The following is a 20,014-nucleotide window of genomic DNA, read 5'->3' as shown; positions in this document are numbered from 1 at the left end:
TCAAGGCACTGGAACCTTTCCATCTCTCTAGGATCCTCTTTCTGTGGCCTAGGTCGATATTGGTTGTTTTCCCCCTGATTGGATCTATTCTGATACCTCTCAGGTGATTGATACCGGTTGGGATGGTTTCTGAACTCTTGATTCATTTGTGGAGGGGAGCGGGTTGCACCCATCCTTTGATTATAGTCCCCTGGTGGGGAATCATTGTACTGGCGTGGACTGTAGTTCACGTTTTGCCTCATGTCCTGTCTCTCAGATTGTGGGTACTGGCCCCTATGTTGATTTCCATTATCAGTAAATCGATCCACATATCGGGACCTATCCTGATTACCATATATCATGGTGTTGGGATCAAACCTACTCTGTGTCCCCAATGACTGGTAGGGACCATCGTTTCTTTGATCTTGATTTTGTCTCTGGTTATTGTTCATACCTGCCATATCAGACCGGTATCTTACCCGGGGTCTATCTCCTAAATATCTAGGGCTGATGTAGCTCTCTCTATTACTAGGATCATGTGATTGGAACATTGGTACAGGAAATGGCGATCTTTGTTGATTACCCCTTTGTTCAGGTGTCACATTATTTTTACCTTGGCTTTGAGCAGACTCAAGGGACATTTTGGCTGACCTGATTTCCATTACTGTGGCTGAGGGTTCTTTAGATTTAGGCCTAGTATCTTTCATTTTATCACTTTCTCTACCCTGACAATAGAGTACCTCATATAGCTTTGTGCTTTGATGTACAATCCATTCAAGGGACTTGTCACGGTCAAATTCACGGACCAATTGGGATATGATGTCTTTCTGTAGCCCATAGAAGTATGCGGTTTTAAACTCATTGGAATTTGAGTCAAAAGATACATCAAAGCGAGAGAATGCTCTTTTTAAGTCTTGTAAAAATTGGCGAGGTGATGTATTAGGTCCAGCAGTAATAGTGTACGCGACTTTCTTTGCCTCCTGCAATGACTGAAAAGGAGAAAAATGACGCCTAATTTCTTTTTCAAACTCCAGCCATGTCATATTCTGCTGTTCATTTAATCCCCTTATGATGCTGGCCGTCGGGGCATCTAAAGTTAAATGAAAATATTGTCTGTACTGTTCCTTAGGTATCTGGAGCGCTTTAAAAATGTCATGCACCGCTTCTAAGTGATCCTCAATGCAGCATTCACCTCCCTTTTTAAATGGTTTGATCAGGGCTTTAATGGATTTCATTATTTTTATGGGGCTACTTGTTGCAATGCATGGAATTGCACTATTTTGTGATTCAATCCTGTTTTCAGGTGTATGAGATTGGTGGCTGCCCCCAATGGGAGTATCAAATCCCCCAAGGGCGCTGCAACCAAGTTCAGTCACCGGCCCTGTCACTGGGGCACTAGCTCTTTGGGCAGAGCTAGAATTCACCTCCACTCCATTGAATGTGGTACCCTGCCGCCTCTCTTGGGACCTGGGAATGCACATTTGCTGTTCTAAGTCCTTACACTTTTTAAGGAGTCTAGTTGCTTCATTCTGCAAATAATTATTTTCATCGCTCATTTTATTAATCGCCTCCTGCATGTCGCACATTTGCATTTGGCATTCATTGAACTCTTTATTTCTTTTGTCTCTTTCTTGAATCATTTTAATCATTTCTTGTTCTGCACTCTGGAGATCACCTTCTTTTTCGCAATGTTCTTTTTGTAAAATCTGCATTTCTGAAACAACCTCATCTTTATCCTGCCTAATGTGATCCACTAAGGCTTTTAAGTGTGTCAATTCTTGCTCACTATCTTCAAATTGTTTCTTGCTTTTGGATAACTGAGTATCAAAGTCTCTGCATTTTAATTGCATGTCTTTTTGGCATACATCCAATTCTGCTCTCAACATTTCCTGATTTTTACTTGCCCCATCTAATTCAGTCTTTAACCTGTTAATTAGCTGAGTATCATTCTCTTGCATTCGCAGGGACTTGTTTAAAATAAACCATATTTTGCCGCATAGCCGTATTAAACAGTCTTTCTCTGCACTTTTATCGGCTGCATTCAATAATCTTGTAAGGCAGACCTGAATTATGCTGCCTTCTGCAAAAATATTGTCTAGTTTTTCTTTCTGCACCTCACCCTGAATGCGGTTACTCCATTCTAACGTGGTATTCGAAGACCAATTCCCATGTGCAAATAACTTTGCCTCTAAATATTGCACTAGATCTGAGAATGTGGTTTCCCTTTGTGACATTCTGAAATTCGTTTTTAGTGGCACACTGCTATTATAAAATGGGTTCCCTTTAATGTGCAAATGGCAGTGTGAGACACACTTGCCACGCCCAGTAGGTACTCTATGATCACTTTCCCGGCCTGCAACGCACCATAAATATGTAGGGTATTTTGTGGAGATTTGGGGCCTGACGGTATTTTATTACCGCCGAAAAATAACTTAGCAATAATCACTCTTTGTATTCAGATTTGGCCATGTGCAACAATAATACAATGGACATGCATTATTTCAGCACCCAGACCTGCATATTTGGTATACGTGGTTGGTGGTATTTTGGTGAGCATAATTCCCTTGTTTTATTTGTGGCCCCAATGTCCAGAATCCCTTATCTTCGCTTAGATTTTTCGTGTGATCACTAGAGAGACCTCAGACCTGCATTCTAGGGATACCACATTTTCCAGTGATAGTGTTGGTGCGCCACCATGGGCAAACTCACTGACTTATTTACGACAGAGAGCTATATGTGGTAGTTTTGTGGTAATTTCCACTACCTTATATACGGTAGGGAGCTATGTTCAGAGAGTCTCTCTTCCCGTTGGCTCATGTACCTCCAACAAGTTATACTACAGTCACTCACAATTATTCATACTGATTCTGACATGCACACATCTGTCTTAAAATGACCATTGCACTGTTTAAAAATCTCCCCACATCATTGGCATTGTAATGGTAAATAGAAAATAAACCACCCGTCTGTTTTCAAATATTTTCTGTATTATAAAAGTTGCATTTAGACATGATCTCATTCTTTACAGAAATAAATAAAATGGTACAGTAAAAGCATTTTCTATGACACACTGCAAAGAGCGTGGCGGAGAACAGAATTCAACTTGCAACATTGGTATTTGATTAAGACACGCACAGGAATCCTACACTGACTGCATATCACCGTACACACTCAGCTCCCACACTTCTCATTACCTTATCTCTTTAGTTGTTCTCTTTGTGAATGTGGCTCTCTTGGATTAACTCCAGCAAAAAGGAACGCTTGCCTTCTCAAGCCGGGGTCATTGCCTGGAATTCTCAGCTTTTTCAGATAGGAATGCCTCAGCCAGTGGAAAGGTTTTTCTTTCAGCTTTCCCCAGTCTCGACTGCAGCAGGACACCGGAATTTGCATTCAGTCAGGACCCCACAGCCAGGTCTTCTCCCCAGTAGTGCAGAAAGATGTCTTCCTGTCTTTTTCCCTGATACTGCCCACTAAAACTTTCCTCTCAGCCCTCTTTATGACGTGTCCCAATGAAATCCATCATCTCTCATCCTCCTACTCTTCAACAATAGCTTCGCTTATACATTTGCAATTGTTGCAAATCTGACTTCCTCCTTCCTGCAGTTACTGTGCACAACAACACGGAGAATCAGGCAGAGAAGAGAAAAAATCTGCACACTCATTTAAATGGTTTTCAGAGTATGCCTAATTCTGCAGTAGAGAACACATTTTATTAGTGGGTTATAATTAAAATAAGGTTTTATTAGTCAGGTTAATGGTTAATAGGTTAGCTGTTAATTTTCAAATGTGTCTCTAGCAATATAGGCATTTCAGGTGAAAAATAGTGTGCATTTTTAAATGAACACGTGTGCTTTTAACTGTAAAAATAGATTTGCATCTTATATGTTAAAATCGTTTTTGACTGAATAGTCTGTCTTTCCTTGTTAATCTGCTAACCCATATAGCAATGCACCGCACCCTTGTGGTGGTGGTGCTGCAAAAAAAATGTTGCTACTTGTGCAGTAGCGCTGTACTCTGTGCTGTTTGCTAAATATCCTTACAGAGCCGAGGGAGGCAAATGAGCAGGGGAGGGAGTTATAAATTAAAAGTAAAGTGGAGATGGGGGGTGGAGAGTGAGGACAGGATGTCCTGAGTTTTAGATGGAAAATGCGAGGCCAAAACGTAGCAGAGAACCTCGGAAGGAAGGAGAGAGGTGGAGACTGCAATTGGATTGGCAAGTTCCTTGCACAGTTTGAAAAGTTCAGCCGTGTTACTGGCTGCAGGGATGCAGGCTTGGATATGGACCCTCTTCTTGGAGCAGATGGAGAAACACTATTGCCTTTGGAGCAGGCAACAGGCCAGTTTGTCAGGGGATGAACCCGCAGTCTGCCACTTCTGTTCAGGAACTCTTCACTTATGTTTCAGAGTAGCTAGATTGGAGTCATACCATCCATTGCACTTGGAGGCAGGCTTCAGGTGGATCCTCATGACAGGGGAAAGGATGTCAAGGCTGTTGTAGATGGAGAGGTGAAGGTTAGTGAGGACTCAGTGTTAATGGGGAACCTGGCATGCCCTTAAAGACAGTCAGTACTGGGAGACTTTGTTTCCCTTAGCCCTTGTCCATGTTGCAACTTTTCTGCAAAATGTAACAATTGTGCAAAATACCGTACAGTACAGTGCACTTGGGTCTAGTCATTTCCAAAGGCCCTAGATACTCTCGAAGGATTTTTTAGGAGTAGTGCAGATGTGCCTTGGACAGGGCTGGTGGCAGCCTATCATTGTACATATTATTAACCTTTTCTTGTCAGGTAAACCGCAATTACCACGTTTGGCAGGGTTAGGTGGCCTTGCTCCAAAATTGATTTTCCTGTGAAGCAGCAAGCTTTTGCGGGCTTCTGCATGCCTTATGTGAATGCCCCCAGGATGTAGGCTGGAACGACTGGTTCCAATTCACATCCTGGGTGCCAGAGAGTCTGGAGTGCTGTGAATGCCTGGGACCACCGTGGTCCATGATTGGTCCACGTATGGTATGCCTGTATGTGAGCAGATCTCCCATTGGGTCCTCTTCCTTTTGGCACAAAGGAGATTCTGGATAAGAGAAGGCCCCAAACACCTGTATCATGTCAATTTCTGGAGTTCTCACTGAACAACGGTTAGGATCCAAGTATCCTGAAACTAAGAAGCAGAGTCGAGGAACTGCTGGTGACCTGCTAGAAGGTTTGGCACCCTGAGCCCACTGTCGTCACGCTGGACCCCTCTGCATCTGTTCTTCCTAGTAGGTCTGCAAAGGCGCTTCGACCCAATGGAATAGTGGGACCAACTGTTCTCGGCAATTTCCTCTTAACCTGCAATCAAGCCTTTTTGGAAGTGTCCCTGGGCCATCCAGTGGACTGACCCACTTATGCAGACATTGGGCACTGATACCTCCACCGTTTCGAGGAGGCCCTTGAAACTTGGCACAATGCAAGCTCTGTGTTCATGGCACTCACACCGAATTTCATACACTTGGCTTTCCCAGGTCTGGAGTAAAGTGAGTGCTCCCGAACCAGAGTTTACGCAGCTGCCGTGTCGCCCAGCTGTGGTGACAAACTTTGCAAGTTCATTGCAGCTGTGGTCCTCTGTGCCCTGAAGCCTGCTACAGTGGAACTGGCCTGATCCATCCACCAGGAGCAGAGAAATTGCCACTGTCCCATAGGGGAATCAACACTGTAACTTTGTCACTGAAAGCCGCAGAGCCACGAGATTGCCCCATTTGAACCTGTAACCGATGTGGACTTGACTGCTTAAATTTGGTCCGGAGTGTGCCGGGGCTCAGGGAGTAATCGCAACCCTAACCGGTGGCCCCTAGCGCATCCATCACTTTTTACACACAAGTGGCCCCTGAGGGACCCTCTCCTTCCCACTGCTAGTGCGAACTATTCCCACTCCTGGAATCGACTCTGCCTTCAAGTGGAGGCCCTCCTCGAATAGTGGGAACCTATTCTTCACCCCCTCACCCAGCTTCCTGAGCTGCTACAGACCCTTGAAGAGACCCCGTTTTGCCCATTTGAACTACTGCGTGTGCGCCAGCAGTGCAAGTACATTTGAGCAATAGGCTTCACTCTTCTTAGGGATTGGACTGACTCTTAGGAGTGTGTTGGATGCAGAAGGGACTAAAGACTTTTTGCACTGCCCGTTTCCTTTCTCTTTTAGGTTGTGGACCCATTTTGTGCATTAATCCTTTAGACCCAATTGGTCTTGTATATATGTATTTGGATAGGATTGTGTTGGCTTAAAAGTATTACTGTGATTTGATTTGTGTGTTGAAACTCAAAGTCCTTGAAATAAATGTATTAGTATTTTTAATATATATACACCTGACTGGGAGTGATTTTAAGTGTCCTTTGCTCTGTGTGCTCATTGAGGTCTTTCAGTCACCCTCACCCCTCCTGAGACCTAGTCTTGACCGCCGCCATAGCTACCTTGATTGGTCTGGCTTGTCCAGAAAGTTACCCTGTTCCAAGAAACTAGGCTGGCCTTCTTAACCTCTGCCCACCAGGTAGAGTTCAGAAATCTGTCTTAAAACTGAGTCAGAGGGAGAGTCGGAGGCACGGGTGCGAAGGGGGATGAAAGTGGCGGCGAAAGCAGTGACTGACACTCACTTCATCGGTCGAATGACGGTGAAGGACGCTGGCAGTAGAGGAGGTGGCTTGGACAGTTGGCCGAGGGGCCCCAAGTGGAAGGAGAGGAGAGAGTGGTTGCAACCAGGAGAGGAGGTGGTGACTGGGTCAGAGATGATGAAGTTGCCAGAGGTGAAGGCACCCAGAGTGTGTCCGGCTGAGTGAGTCAGCCCAGAGAGAAGAATAGTAAGAGAGGAAGTCACCGAGGTCACAGAACGGTGAAGTGGCTGATTCAGGAGAGTCGAGGTGGATATTGAAGTCACAGAGGAGGAGTTTGGAAGTAGAGGTGAAGAGGGGTGAGGTGAGTTTGGCCCATTCAGAGAGGAAGCGAGGGATAGGGCCAGGGTGCCTGTAGATCGTAGCAAGGGTGAGTGAGGGAGTAGGAAAAACCCCGAGCCTACAGACGTGGCATTCCAAAGAGGTGTAGGATTGAGTAGGTATGATCGAAGCAGGGACCTACTCTGGGATCAACAGGGCCACTCCACATCTGGGCCTGTTGGGCCTGGGTTTGGAGAGGGGTTTGTAGCCCTCAGGAAGGTGAGTGTCAAGAGTAGTGACAGAGCTAGCATTAAACCACATCTAGGTAAGGGCGAAGATCTTGAGGTCCACGTCTTCAAGAAAGAGTCAGATGTCCGAGGACTGTTTGACGCAGAACAAGCATTCAAAGTAGCTAAATGAAGCTCATTACCACCTCTAAAAGATTTCCGAGGAGGGGTACAGGGGTGTGGTACTCCCTTTGGGGGTAGTGGCGAGGAGGGAGGAGGAGTAACAGGAGAAGGGAGGAAGTTAATGAGAGAGGGCAGGTGCCAGTCAAGAAGAAGAGTAGGTTGAGAGCCTTGATCCATGATAGTGCCATTGTGATATACATTAATGATGAACCTAGATGATAAGTATGCCAAGAATACTCTCTATCTAGTGCCACCATTAATGGGTGAAGGGGAGAAAGGGGAGAGCGCGGAGACCCAGTGGGGAGTCAAAAGGTCTGGGGTGGTGACAGAGAAGAGGATATCAGTAATAGGTTGCCTGGAAATAGCATTGACATAGACGTCAGCAATAGGTAGACCGGGTTTAGAGGCCAGGGTACCTTTTTATTTACACTTTTTTCTACCAGACTTTGTGAGAGAGTTAAGATAGGTGATAGAATAGCAGTTACAATAGATAGGGGGGATACAGAGGGACATGTGAGTGGTGGGTGGAGGGAGAGGACAGACAGGGAAGCTGCACAATGCAGACAAAGATTCACTGGGCGGTCTAGCAGCCAAGAAGGAGCAGATGGAGGGGTGATTTGAACAGGACATGCAGCAGTAGTTAAAGTGTTGCCGATGAGCTTTGAAACACTTAGATGCGATTGTGCATAACCAGCTAAAAAGGCAATTGTTATAATACAGCAGCTGAGCTTTGAAACTATTTCGTTTGCACAAAACCAGTGTCTGCAGTTTAAAAGCATCCCCAGAGCTCAGAGAATGAAAGACACCTTAGTAGGCATTCCATGAGGTGAAGCAGAGTGGAGTCACGGTACCAGAACTTTAAAGGAGAACGTAGGATGGGGAGAGAGACGGTGTAGAAGGTGGGAGTGGCCAACCTGTTCATGGGAGCGTTTCTATGATGAAGAGCCTCAGGTAGAGTTAGAGGAGCAGCAGGGATGCCACATGGCCTGTGGGAATGGTAAGGCCCAGTCCGGAACGGGGCAACAATACAAAGTGGGGGAGGGGCAGCTATTCTAGTATGTGGCAGCAGGGAATAAAGGGATCGAAAGCTGTGGGCCAGCGCAGCTGTGGAAGTCAAGGTAGTGCACTGTTGGGACATCGGCACCCGGGGCGTGGGGGCACACTGCATCCCGTCACAATTCCTGCAGTGGTGGTGGCACTTACCAGGCAATAGGCGGACAAGTCACAGGGAGATTAATGTTGGCACAGGCTAGGGGGGCTCCCACAGCTCCCTCCAGTTCTGGACAGGGCCAGATAGGGGTAGTTAAAACCCGGGGTTCGCCTTCCTGTTGTCCCAGGGCTCAGCCAATCCGGCAGGCCTGATAACAATGTAGAGATCACCTGTAGAGAGCGCTACACGGGGCTGGGGCTGCCATGCTGGAGAAGGGCTTGCCGACCCGATGTTGCAGGCTGTACGTGTGTTGAGGACAAGGCAGAGCTGCAGGCAGCCATTACTATAAGAACACTGAGGACAACCCTCGGCCTGCAAATCATTTTTTTTTTACTTGTGAAACTGTGGTAACCGTTAAAGCAGTCAAATAAGTGAGTCTGAAAAAGGAAATGGCTGATTGATAGCCATGTTACAGGCAGTGGAGCAGCATCTGGAGAATGGCAAGAGATGTGCAGTGGAGGCAGGGGAGGAGATGTGGGGATGCAGAACGCTGGGGGTTTGTTTAGTGGGTCAGGGAAGAACATGGGATGTTCGGGAAGGGCAGGAAATGGGGCTGTGGTGCGTCGAATGATGAGCTCATTTTGAACGGCGGCTGAAATCATCAGGTTTAGCACGGTTTTGAGCAAGCTGATTGCCTCTGGGGGCACCACGCAGGCACATGCTTGTTATAGACTGCATACAGCTTACATTAGTTTTTAAAGCAGCATTGGTCTGGTAATATAATTAATTAGCTTGATATTTGCCAGTTTGGCCGCCTCTTTCGGTTATGGTTCTGTATGAAATGGTGGTGTGGAGGGGAAAGTTAATGGCAGGAGAGGGCAGATCAAGCTGAGAATCCGGAAGTGGTGAAGAGTGTAGATTGGAAGAACCCTATTCCAGAGGGTTGTTTGTTTCTAAGTAGTTTCTGGTAAAGGAACATGCAGTATGCACAGAGGGGAGCCACAGGTGTTGTACACTGCTCAACATGTTACCAACAAGGTGTGGCCAGAGTGCACAGAAGATTTAGTCGATTGTGGTAGTCTGTGTGTAGTAAACTGTTAGAAGTGAAGCAAAGTTGAGGAGAGAGAGAGAGAGAGAGAGAGAGAAAGACAGACAGACAGACAGGCGCACACACACGCGTGGCGCGCTGGTTTCAGTTAGAGGGTCCTAGCAGTACTTGGTTTATTCAGAGGGTGAGGTTTCTAGTTGTCCTTGGCCTGGACTCGAGGACAGATCTTGGTGTCTCGGGTCTGTTGTGGTGGGTACGCGGGGAAGTCTGCCCCCTTTGGGTCCAGCCTGCAAAGTGAAACAATCAACCCAGCTTTCACTTTTTTGCAGCATTGGTGACTGGCGATGTTCTGACGGAAGGTTGGATGGTCCTTCAGTGTTGATGAGCTTCTATTTAGGAGAGGTCAGTTTGTTTGTTCCTAAAAGTAACAAACCCATCACAGACCTCATAATTGAAATGTGCGCCCCATGGGCAAACAGCACATTGTGCAGTTGCACGGTGGGGGTGGGGGGTGCACATTGATCTTACAGTGCTTCCGCCATGTCCACCACATCAACAAGACACATTATAAGGGGAAATGGAGGGTCCCAGTGTCACAACTTGTGTGCTGCATCAAAGAATGGTGGTATTGAAGCCTCACCACCCCAGGAAGGGGGGCAGTGTAATCTAATCTAATTGACCTCTTAGTTTAACCCACGCACCAATGCTTTTACCCTATAAGAGCTGCGCAGACTGCATTAGCTAGTGAAGCCACATCCCAAGAATGATTTGTTAGCATTTGAGCCCAAACATTGCATGCTCTGCTGCCAATCCTCACTCTCTACCTGTGGTGTTCCCCAGGGGTCTAACCTCTCTCTCTGGCTGTTCAACCAATACCTGGCACCCCTTGCCCACCGCATTGCCGCTCTCTGCTGCACCTTTCAGTGCTATGCAGATGACACTCAGCCCGTTTTCAGGCTTCCCTCCACCACCTCTTCTCCTTCTCTCCTCTCTGATTGTCGGTCTGCTATCCAGGAGTGGTGTGCCGCCAATGATCTCAGCCTTAATGCCAGTAAGACAGAGATTCCCCTCATAGGCACACCTGCACCCTCCTTTCCTGTCACTCTGGCCAGCCTCCCTTGGCCCTCTTCATTCTCCCACCTTTGAGGCTAAGAACCTCTGGGTCATCTTCAACTCAACACTCTTCTTTTCTCCGCACATCTCTGATGTCTCTAAGAAATCAAACTACCAACTGCACCTCCTCAGAGGTATTCTTCCTTTCCTCTGCTTCCCCCAGAAGCTTACTGTCTCTAGAGCTCTGGTTCTTTTTAGGCTGGACTACTGCAACAGCCTCTTTCTAAATCTGCCTGGTTCTACTCTCCACCCTCCGCAACTCATTCAGAACAGGACTGAGAGACTTGTCCTTGGCCTCAAGCCCTGGGATTGTATCCGCCCAGCCATGAAATCTCTATTGGCTCCCAGTGGCTGCAAGGATTAAATTCAAGACCCTTTTCATTGTCCACAAGGCTTTCTGGTGCCTGGATCCAAAATACCTTCAATTCTCCCTCCATAAATACCTTCCCACTCGAGCTCTTTGCTCTTTCTCCAATTCTCTGAGTCAGTCACTTATCCAATCAGCGAGCTGGGGGTAGATCTCTTTCCTCCGCTTGGGCCCTCCTCTGGTACAGCCTTTCTGCCACTTTGAAACTTGAGGAGAACCATCTCTGGTTCTGGAAGCACCTCAAGACCTTCCTCTATGCTTCTGCCTTCGCTCTTCCTCTTACCTGCTGATCTGTCTGCTTCGGAACTGTTACCTGGTTACCCTCTGATTTTGGGCCCAGGTCCCGGCCCACACAGCCACACACCCACCCGCGCTACCTCCTGGCAACCCTTGCACTTTGGTCTGTATCTGTAACCCTACAGTCCCCTTACCTGCCCTTTCGGACACACCTTGTCTGCGCTTTAAACCTTGCACTTGCCAACTTGCTGGCTGCACTACCAGTTGTTGTTGTTTTATCCCTTGCTTAGAATTTTGCACTTCTCCCCTCTCCCTTGCACTTTCCCCCTTCCCTCCCGCCTGCACTTGCGCGTTCTCAATGTCACTGGGTCTAGTATGATCGTTTTTTTGTCCTTCCTTGTTCCCCTCCCTTGCCTCGTCACGCTCTAAAACACTTGTCTATGAGCGCAATACAAATAAAATATCATGTATCATATCAATCCGCTTCTTTAGAATGTAGGAAGTATTGCCAGTGTTTGCCATTTTGAAAGGAGTTTATGGTGGTAAAGCTTAACTGCTGATGACTATCTACTGCTCTTTCCTGCACCTGTGCCCAAAGGCCAGAGTGCTGCTGCACATCTGCACCACTGCTCTTGCACTCCACCAAGCGTTTCTCTGACCGAGTTTCAACCAATTCATTGGTGCGTCCGGCTGTACAGTAGTGCAAAATAGTGAATCCCGCAATGTAGAATCAAACAATATATAGATTGCACATGATTTCATTTTGTTGACGACACAGGGTTAGAAATTGCTTAGAGTAAGAAAAGACATACAGTGTGTAATAAGGGACCGGCAAAAATCAAAAAAGGGCTACCCTTGGATAGCCACCCTTGAATATCCAGTCGGTAACCACAAGATGGCAGCCGGATTAGACGTAGAAGCAGGACTATGGAGGTTGCTAGGCGACCGAAAGAACAACTTAACAGGCATTGTTTTCAGTCCTCTGGCGAACGCGGACACAAAAGTACAGACGTCTGGAAACTCAAACTTTTCAAGTGAGCCAAACACAGGGAAATGAATGAACGTACGAATCAGATTACTATCTGTTCTTTTACTGATAGCGTACACGCACTCAGTCAATTTTTCACCGCTCCTGCTTCGTAATAATTAAAGAGCGGACATAAATTTGTATAGTAACGTAGCTATACAAACAAAAGCCTAATACTTTGCTAAACCTCTCGTTCCAAGCTCCATGCAAATTTTATAACCAGGCAAAGGCGAAAATGCAATTGCAGCCGATGCATGTTGATATTTAAAACACAGATTGGATTTGTTAGTAAGGTGTAAATTTAATAAACCAGTGGAAAGTCTGAAGCAATTCTAGATGCCTTAATTCCTAATAACATATAAGATTTAAATAAGAATAGGATATGTAACCAGCATTATGAGAGGATGTATATGGACACAATATTCACCCTAAGTTTGTTTGACAGGCTGGGATTGAACCCATGACTATACGCATGCTAAAAGGCTTTCTGTCAATTGTCAAGGCATAATTGGGTAAGAAAGTGGTTATCAAAACTTTACTCTAGTTTAAACAACTTGAAAGATATAGAAATAAACCAAGATGATGTGGATAACTAATGTTGTAGTCTCTCTTTATCTTTGCATTTTTATTCATTTTTCACCCTAATCAATCCTCCCCTAACCCCCTCCCTTTATGACTATTTAACACGTTGTGCTCAATGTTTATTTATGTTCACCATAACTCATTGTGTTTACGTGAATGTTTCTTTATATGTGTTCTCCCTATAATGAGTATCATTATTATTGATTACTAAACATAGCCCTGATTTGAAAAAGACGGTGTGTTCTGTCGAAACACGTGTCATCTAAAAGGGCAAATCTCACAAATAAGAATATATTGTTTACCATCACACAAAAACTGAGTCAAGTCTTATTTTTTGCTTTACTTTTTTGGCGCATGAACACAACAAAGTGTAACCCAATTGGAATACACTTTTATGAGCAAAGATCTTCTTTGACAAAACATTGAAGTCACTTGTGAGGTCAAAACAACAGGTCGAATTCTCACTTTGCCTGGTGCACATTGGAGAAACCAGCCTCGCATGGGCTATCTGGGCACACTTTGACCACCATTGGTGCACTGAAAGTGCTGAGCAAGCTGTGTGAGGGGAGGAGGTGGAGAATGATATGATAAGTCATCTATATCGCACCTGTACACAAGTGTTTCTAGACACAACAAGACACGGGGGGGGGCATGACAGAGGGAGGACAAGACAAACGGTCTTACTAGTGCTTGTGTCACTCAGATCGTGCAAGTGCGAGAACGAGAAGTGCAAGGGGAGGAAAGGGGGGTGCAAGAGTGAAAAGTGCAAGGGGAAGGGGGGAGAAGTGCCAGGGGAGGGATAGGAATAGGGCATTGATATTAAGAGCAAGTGCAGCACAGGGGCAGCACGTCTCTGGGTAGGTGCAAGGAGGCAAGGGGCTGTAGAGGTTACAGTTACAGCCCCTAACTGCATGGGAGCCCGGAGGCAGTGCAGGGATAACTGATCAAGAGAGAGCCTGGTACCCAGCGAGAATCCAAGGGTGGCCAAACAACTAGTCGGTGCAGCAGACAGGTAGGTCAGCAGGGGAGTGAAATAGAGAAAGCAGAGGAGAAGAGGAAAGTTGTGAGCTGCTTCCGGAACTTCAGGTGGTCCGGCTCAGATTTGAGAGGGACAGGGGGGCCATTGCAGAGGGAGGCATCTGCAGGGCAGAGGTCTGCTCCCTACTCTCTACCTGGAGACGCGTCTGACACATAGACAGTTGGAGGTAGCTGAACGAAGGGTTCAGCAGCGCTCGGTGACCCCAGAGTAGCAGCTCACCTGAGGGCCCATAGGACACACGCATGTGATGCGGTCATCACTGCAATAGGAGGAAGCTTGAGAGAAAGAGAGTTTAGTAATGAAGCTTGTCCCTATCTGGGATACATGAAGGTTGGCGGATGTGAGCTCCAAGTGTTCCAGCATCTTAGAAGTCTGCAAATTGATTTAATGTTCACTCTGGCCTGGGCCTAAATGTTACTTCTTATGGCATCAATGATTAAGGTACCTCCTCAATCTATGTAATGCTCTCAATCCTGGAACACTGTTACTTGGACTGTCAAATACATATGCTGATGTCCTGATCCTCCCCAAAATCAAGGCTCATTCGGTTGTGGAACCCCCTCTACTTGCTGTATTTTAAAGGTGATAACACCCCTCACTTTTCAGATCATAAAATCGAAGATGCTTCTATCGAGGAGACCAATTGGGTGACATCCAGCAATGAGCACATTATCCATGCTTACACCACATGCTAGGCGGTCAAAAAGTCATTAATCTTCTATAGCGGTTCTAACATTATACAAGAGATGTTTCAGTGCTGCTTCTAGAACCATGGCAACCAACAAACTGAAAGATGCAAATTGAGTATCTGTAAAGCACATCGTAGTAGGGCAAGATACACCAAAGAGAGACTTTATAATGAATGCACAGTGGCAGAAGACACACCGGCGCAGAGTGCTTTAACCCTTAAAGGCATGCAGCAAATGCAATGGAATTTGAAACAAAACCTATCCAGTGAATTCAAGCTAGACATGCGCTCTCTACGAGCAGAAAGGAAGCAAATATTCTCAGAAATGATAGATCAAGTCAAAACCTTAAAGTTTTTTAGAGAATTAAAATGATGTTATGGAAGTAAATCTTCCCCCCCTCTGAACTCAACGTGGCATGCCATTGTTGGCATCAATACAAAACGGCTATTAAAATAGAAGGACCAAGAAAAGAGATTGTCATGGAATAATGCCAGTATCTGGGGAATTACAATCAAAATATCTGACACCGATCTGGAAGAATACGTACAAATCCTCATCAATACTTTTATCTCTGTTGATTCAGGGCCAGATAGCACACTAGGGTGCACCATAGCGTTTTCACCATTAAATGAACAAATCTCTCACAACCTGAATAGCATTCCCTCTCTTGAAGAAAAGCAAGCTTTCTTAACGAGAACAAGACCAACACCATGGGTTCATTGCTGCAACTCCTCCATGAAGAGTTTTCCAGATCTCACTCCAGCAACATTACAAGGCAGAAAATAGTGCTTTTAATTCATCTTTTATAACGCTCTTACTACCGGAGACCAGCTCTGATTGCGGGACCGGGATTCAACCTTGTGCTGCTCTAAGCTGTCTTGCTTGCGCGACAAATGTGTTTCCTATGAGCTATCCTCCTTTTAAAACACAATTAATCTTCAACAACAAAATTCAATATAAATCAGGTTTCCCATTTAGCATAATTTTCACTTATAATAGAACTACAATTTTAACGTGGAACATGGATGAACTGATGAGACTCTTGACACTAGCCAATCACAACAAAGAAACCAAGATTAAATTATCATCGCACTAGTCAAGCAGTGGGAAAAGAAATGTCAACTAAGACTAGAATAAATTGAGAGACTAGAAGAAGATACGCCGAAGTCCCTACATTAGCTCAATAGTCATGGGCGTATGTTCATTTAGCATCTGTATGTGCCTTCTTATTTTACATTACTAATTTTTGAAGATTCTAGCAAGGTTGAAACACATTCCATTGCAAGACACCAGCCTCCCTCGAAGTTTTTAGGCCCCCATTTGAGGGATGGATTCACAGAAATTAGCTGGACAAAACTGACCACCTTGTGTTGATTGCAGATTAAAGAAGTATTGCTGATGGACTTTTAGGCCTGGCTGATGGATCACGTAACTAATAAGTGCAGATTAGGGTTGCCTCCATTTTATTAAGAATTTAAGTGGGTCTGGAATGGTAGTAAGTGCTGGGTTTTAGTCCTTAATGTCACCTGTATGTGCACTGCCTTGGAGTTTTTGTCTAAAATGTCCTTCTTTTATTCTAATATAATGTCATTTTTTTGTAAAGGTTTTTGTTTTCACGTTTTATTGAAGATAATTGTGTTTTGCTTATATTTCTAATTTATTTTGTATCCATTGGAGTTCCACCTTTTATTCATTTCTATATTCTGGTTAGATGAAAAGGGCATTAATTAAGAAACAGGAAGGAATGGTTAATTGAAAAAGTGTATAGATTAGAAGTTTATGATTATACACTCTTTTCTGTAATTATACGAATCATTTCATTGTAGAGCTTTCCCTTTTAATATATAACATCCATTTCTTTAAAAACTCATTAAAGACAAATTCCTCCATATTTCCCCACAGTGCCAAGACACCATAAACGTTCAAGCATCTCATTTCTCCAATAAGCTTCTAAATTATACCACAATATACAAAGAATTACATCTAACAGTTAACACTGTACAAACCTACACATGTAGTATTGATATCAATGTATATAGGAAGGAGGACTGCTGCTAGGAGACGCGCGGCGCTGTGTGTTCATAAGGATTACACTTTGTATTAATTGATATCAATACTATATGTGTAGAGTTGTACTGTGTTAACTGTTGGATCTCACTCTCCCTCTCTCACACTCACTCTCCCTCTCGCTATCTCTTTCCCTCTCTCATTCTCACTCCTAGTTGCTTGACTGCTAGCACTAAATATCAAGCCTCAAATGGCGCTCCTTTCTTCCTTACAATTGTACATGTTTTCAAAGTTCTTATTTGTGAGCAGTTCACCGCTAGAGTATTGGAAATACATCTTTCCTTTCCAAATTCAAAAATAATTGTCTTGTTAACTAAAGTAACTATATAATTATCAAATTGTTAACATGTGATGCTTCTAATTCTATTACCAAACAACACTCTCTGTATATTAGTTATTCCTTGCTCTTTATTTTTGGCGTATCATTTTCATCCCAAAAGCTGATCTTTGATGCTACAAGCAAGCATATAAATTCATAATCACTTAAAAGCCTGCTAGGATATGGTTTTTAATCTTCATGTCTGTGTTTCAGAATCTTCTTTGGCGCATGATGCAATCAGTATAGATGATAACACATAACATTTTGAAGTTTAATGCAAGTGTGATATGTATTTGATTAATACATATTATTCTGTTTGGCAGAGATGTATGTATTATAAATAGCACTTGCAGGTCATAGGATATCAGGCTTTTCTGAATCAATGAAAGCAGTGTTAAACAGTTAGTCTGGGACTGTTTCAAGGTGTGTATGTCTTTAATGCTCCCAGGAATTATCATTCGCAAGTGACAGAATTTGAAGAAACCAAACTTCTCAGCATCAAACCAACATTGAGCCGCAATGTTGGCATACACACATTGCAGCCATTTTGCTTTAGTACAAGTTTGAATTGAATCCAAAGGAAATTAGATTGGGAGATTAACTTGAAACCAAGACACTTGAGTCAACTGATACTTTTCATATGTTCAACTCTTTAACACATGTACTTATAGGCAATTCATAAAGTAAAATAATCATTTTTTCAAACCGTTTTCTGAAGCGACTCACAATTGTAAGGCTGATTTAAACAGTTGAAAATTGATATATAACATGGAAACATGTTGCTGTGTAATGAATCCACTTCCTACAGTAGAGCATTTAAGAAATGGCTGTTGGATTATGCTGTGTAAATGTTTCAAACCGACATGCAAATCCTTCATCTGTTTTTTTGGTGTCCCTGAAACATCTGTGCCCATGTCCTCCTTGTGCTTTTGTTGTCAACTACTTAAATAGTTCTTGTTTTTCTTTTCTACAGGGACCAAGACAAAAAACTGGGAAACTTGGGCCAAGACTCAACGGTTTCTCCTGGATGCTTTGAGCAAAGAGACATCTTTTTGAGCCTTTCAGCCATGCACTACCAACCGGTCCACCCCTTTTTTGATACAAACTCCACAAGTGGATGGAACGTCAAGGGTGGTCATCGATAAAAACATGCCTCTCCCAGTGGTTCAGGATTGTCTATCTAATGAAGGAGGAATTTCATAAGATCCTCTTTTGGAAACCTAACTAATAGGTTTATTTGATCAAAAACCATTCTTCAGCCAGTTGCCCCGGATGAGGGAAAATCAAAGATATGTTGCAGACTCCGGATATACATAAATTAATGGATAAATATCTTGCGAAATCTAGTTATTAAATTATTTGAACACTATTCTTTGATGTTTGTAGATATCATCCCTATGGTTACAAAGTGTTATTCAAAGGAAAAGATTTTTTTATTTATTTTTAAACTCATTTTGAAAATAAATCCTTTAATAGAAGAAATGACTAAGACCATTTAAGGGATAATGTATGACATAAATGGGACAGTATAAAGAAACTCTCCAAAGTAGCCCTATTTGGATTACAATGACTCTTTTACATCATATCAACTGCTGTAAAAACGGAATCATATGCATAGGAAATTGTCATCTTATAAACTGAATCAAGGGTAACGGATAACGGCTTTGGCACCTGGGATACCACAGCCTTTCTGCCTTAAACGTTTCAGTGGGTGACGATGATGTGCGAGGTCATGCCCACCATCAACGAGGGGGACCCTAATGGTCTACAGCCGGACTCCCAGAATGGGTCAGAGTCGGATTCCAACTTTGAGCAGCTTATGGTGAACATGCTGGATGAAAGGGACAAGCTGCTGGAAGCTCTGAGAGAAAACCAGGAAACCCTCTTCCTAACACAGAGCAAACTGCAGGAGATCAACCACGAGAAGGACCAGCTCCACAGGCAACTAAGCGCAGCACTCCCACAGGTAGGGGCGTCGATGTGCTATATAAAAAATGTTATCAAACGTTGAAAACATTATTTTACTTTAGGTCGAGGGTGATGGTAGTAAAATTGATGCTCAATTCATGTGCCATTTGAATACTTAAAAGGAGTAAAATAATGGAGGCCTTATACTAAAATCGGCTCTGTGGAAATCTAAACTTTTGCTCACTTAGGTGATATGCCATGTGGCAGAGGACCGAGCCTGTCGTTAACGGCCCGCCGCCCAAGGTAAGGACTCAAGTGAAGTGAGGGTCCCTTTAATGAGGGTGGCGGTGCCGTTATTGACAGGGTCGGCCCGCTTATTCAGGGCATATCGCCATTAGATTCCTACGCGGGTGCTAATGGTGTGTTTTTTTTAAAGAAAAGGAAACTTACCTTGGTGCACGGCACAGGCGCCATGGTTTCCAAGAGTCTGTTTTCAATGTTGATGACTGTGACATCATCAACACTGAAAATGGACTTGAGGAAACCACCATGTGGCGCCAGGCTGCGCACCAAGATAGTTTTTATTTTTTAATAAATACACAATCTTAGCACCCGCGTAGGAAACTACACTTGTGCTAAGAGGTGAAGCGCGGTGGGGAGGGAAACGGGAGCGGTGAAGAGAAGTGGGCACCAGCCTGCAGCACCCAGGCTGCTCGGAACGCGGTATTGTATCATACAATACAGCGTTTGTTCCAAGCATCCTGATTGGCCATCGCCGCCTTCCAGCGTGCTAATGAATTTTGATAGCCTTGTGTAGAATAAAATTAAAGCAAATATAAGCTTGTGTGTGCAATAACAGAAAAAATCCAAAATAAAAGCAATGCTCTATTCTACTTATTGATTTGCAAGCTTTTCCCAATTAATGGCAGATCTTCAGTAGAATAAAGATTGCATACCTACATTTCTTAAAAATGTAGATTATCAGGTGGACAGAGGTGGGTTTAAAGATCTTGTTAAAATGGTGGGTGTTTGTTTTATGGATTAAAGTGCTATTTTCGGTATAAGGATATTGCAAGTCACTAAGGAGTTAAATCAACCGAGTTCCTATATAAGATCAAGGAACTTAAATATGGTTGGGGGTATGTCATTATTTCTAATACATGGCCACACACTGTCATCTCCT

At 44.1% G+C, this 20,014-nt stretch overlaps 1 protein-coding gene across 2 annotated transcripts in view; it reads left to right on the top strand.

The window, feature by feature from the left end:
- The window catches only part of PPFIA4 (PTPRF interacting protein alpha 4), a 3,167,227-nt gene that overhangs the window by 205,292 nt on the left and 2,941,921 nt on the right, over window positions 1–20,014 (top strand). For both annotated transcript variants that reach the window (XM_069633679.1, XM_069633678.1), the window contains exon 2: window positions 17,897–18,889. In XM_069633679.1, the coding sequence (XP_069489780.1) occupies window positions 18,641–18,889 (249 nt within the window). In that variant the 5' untranslated portion in view covers window positions 17,897–18,640. The remainder of the gene's footprint in view (window positions 1–17,896; window positions 18,890–20,014) is intronic.

The sequence above is a fragment of the Ambystoma mexicanum genome, chromosome 13, assembly GCF_040938575.1.
Source record: "Ambystoma mexicanum isolate Mex_15411 chromosome 13, UKY_AmexF1_1, whole genome shotgun sequence".
NCBI classification, from domain to species: domain Eukaryota; kingdom Metazoa; phylum Chordata; class Amphibia; order Caudata; family Ambystomatidae; genus Ambystoma; species Ambystoma mexicanum.
The sequence above is the reverse complement of the archived record's forward strand: the minus strand, read 5'-3'. Positions and strand labels throughout refer to the sequence as shown.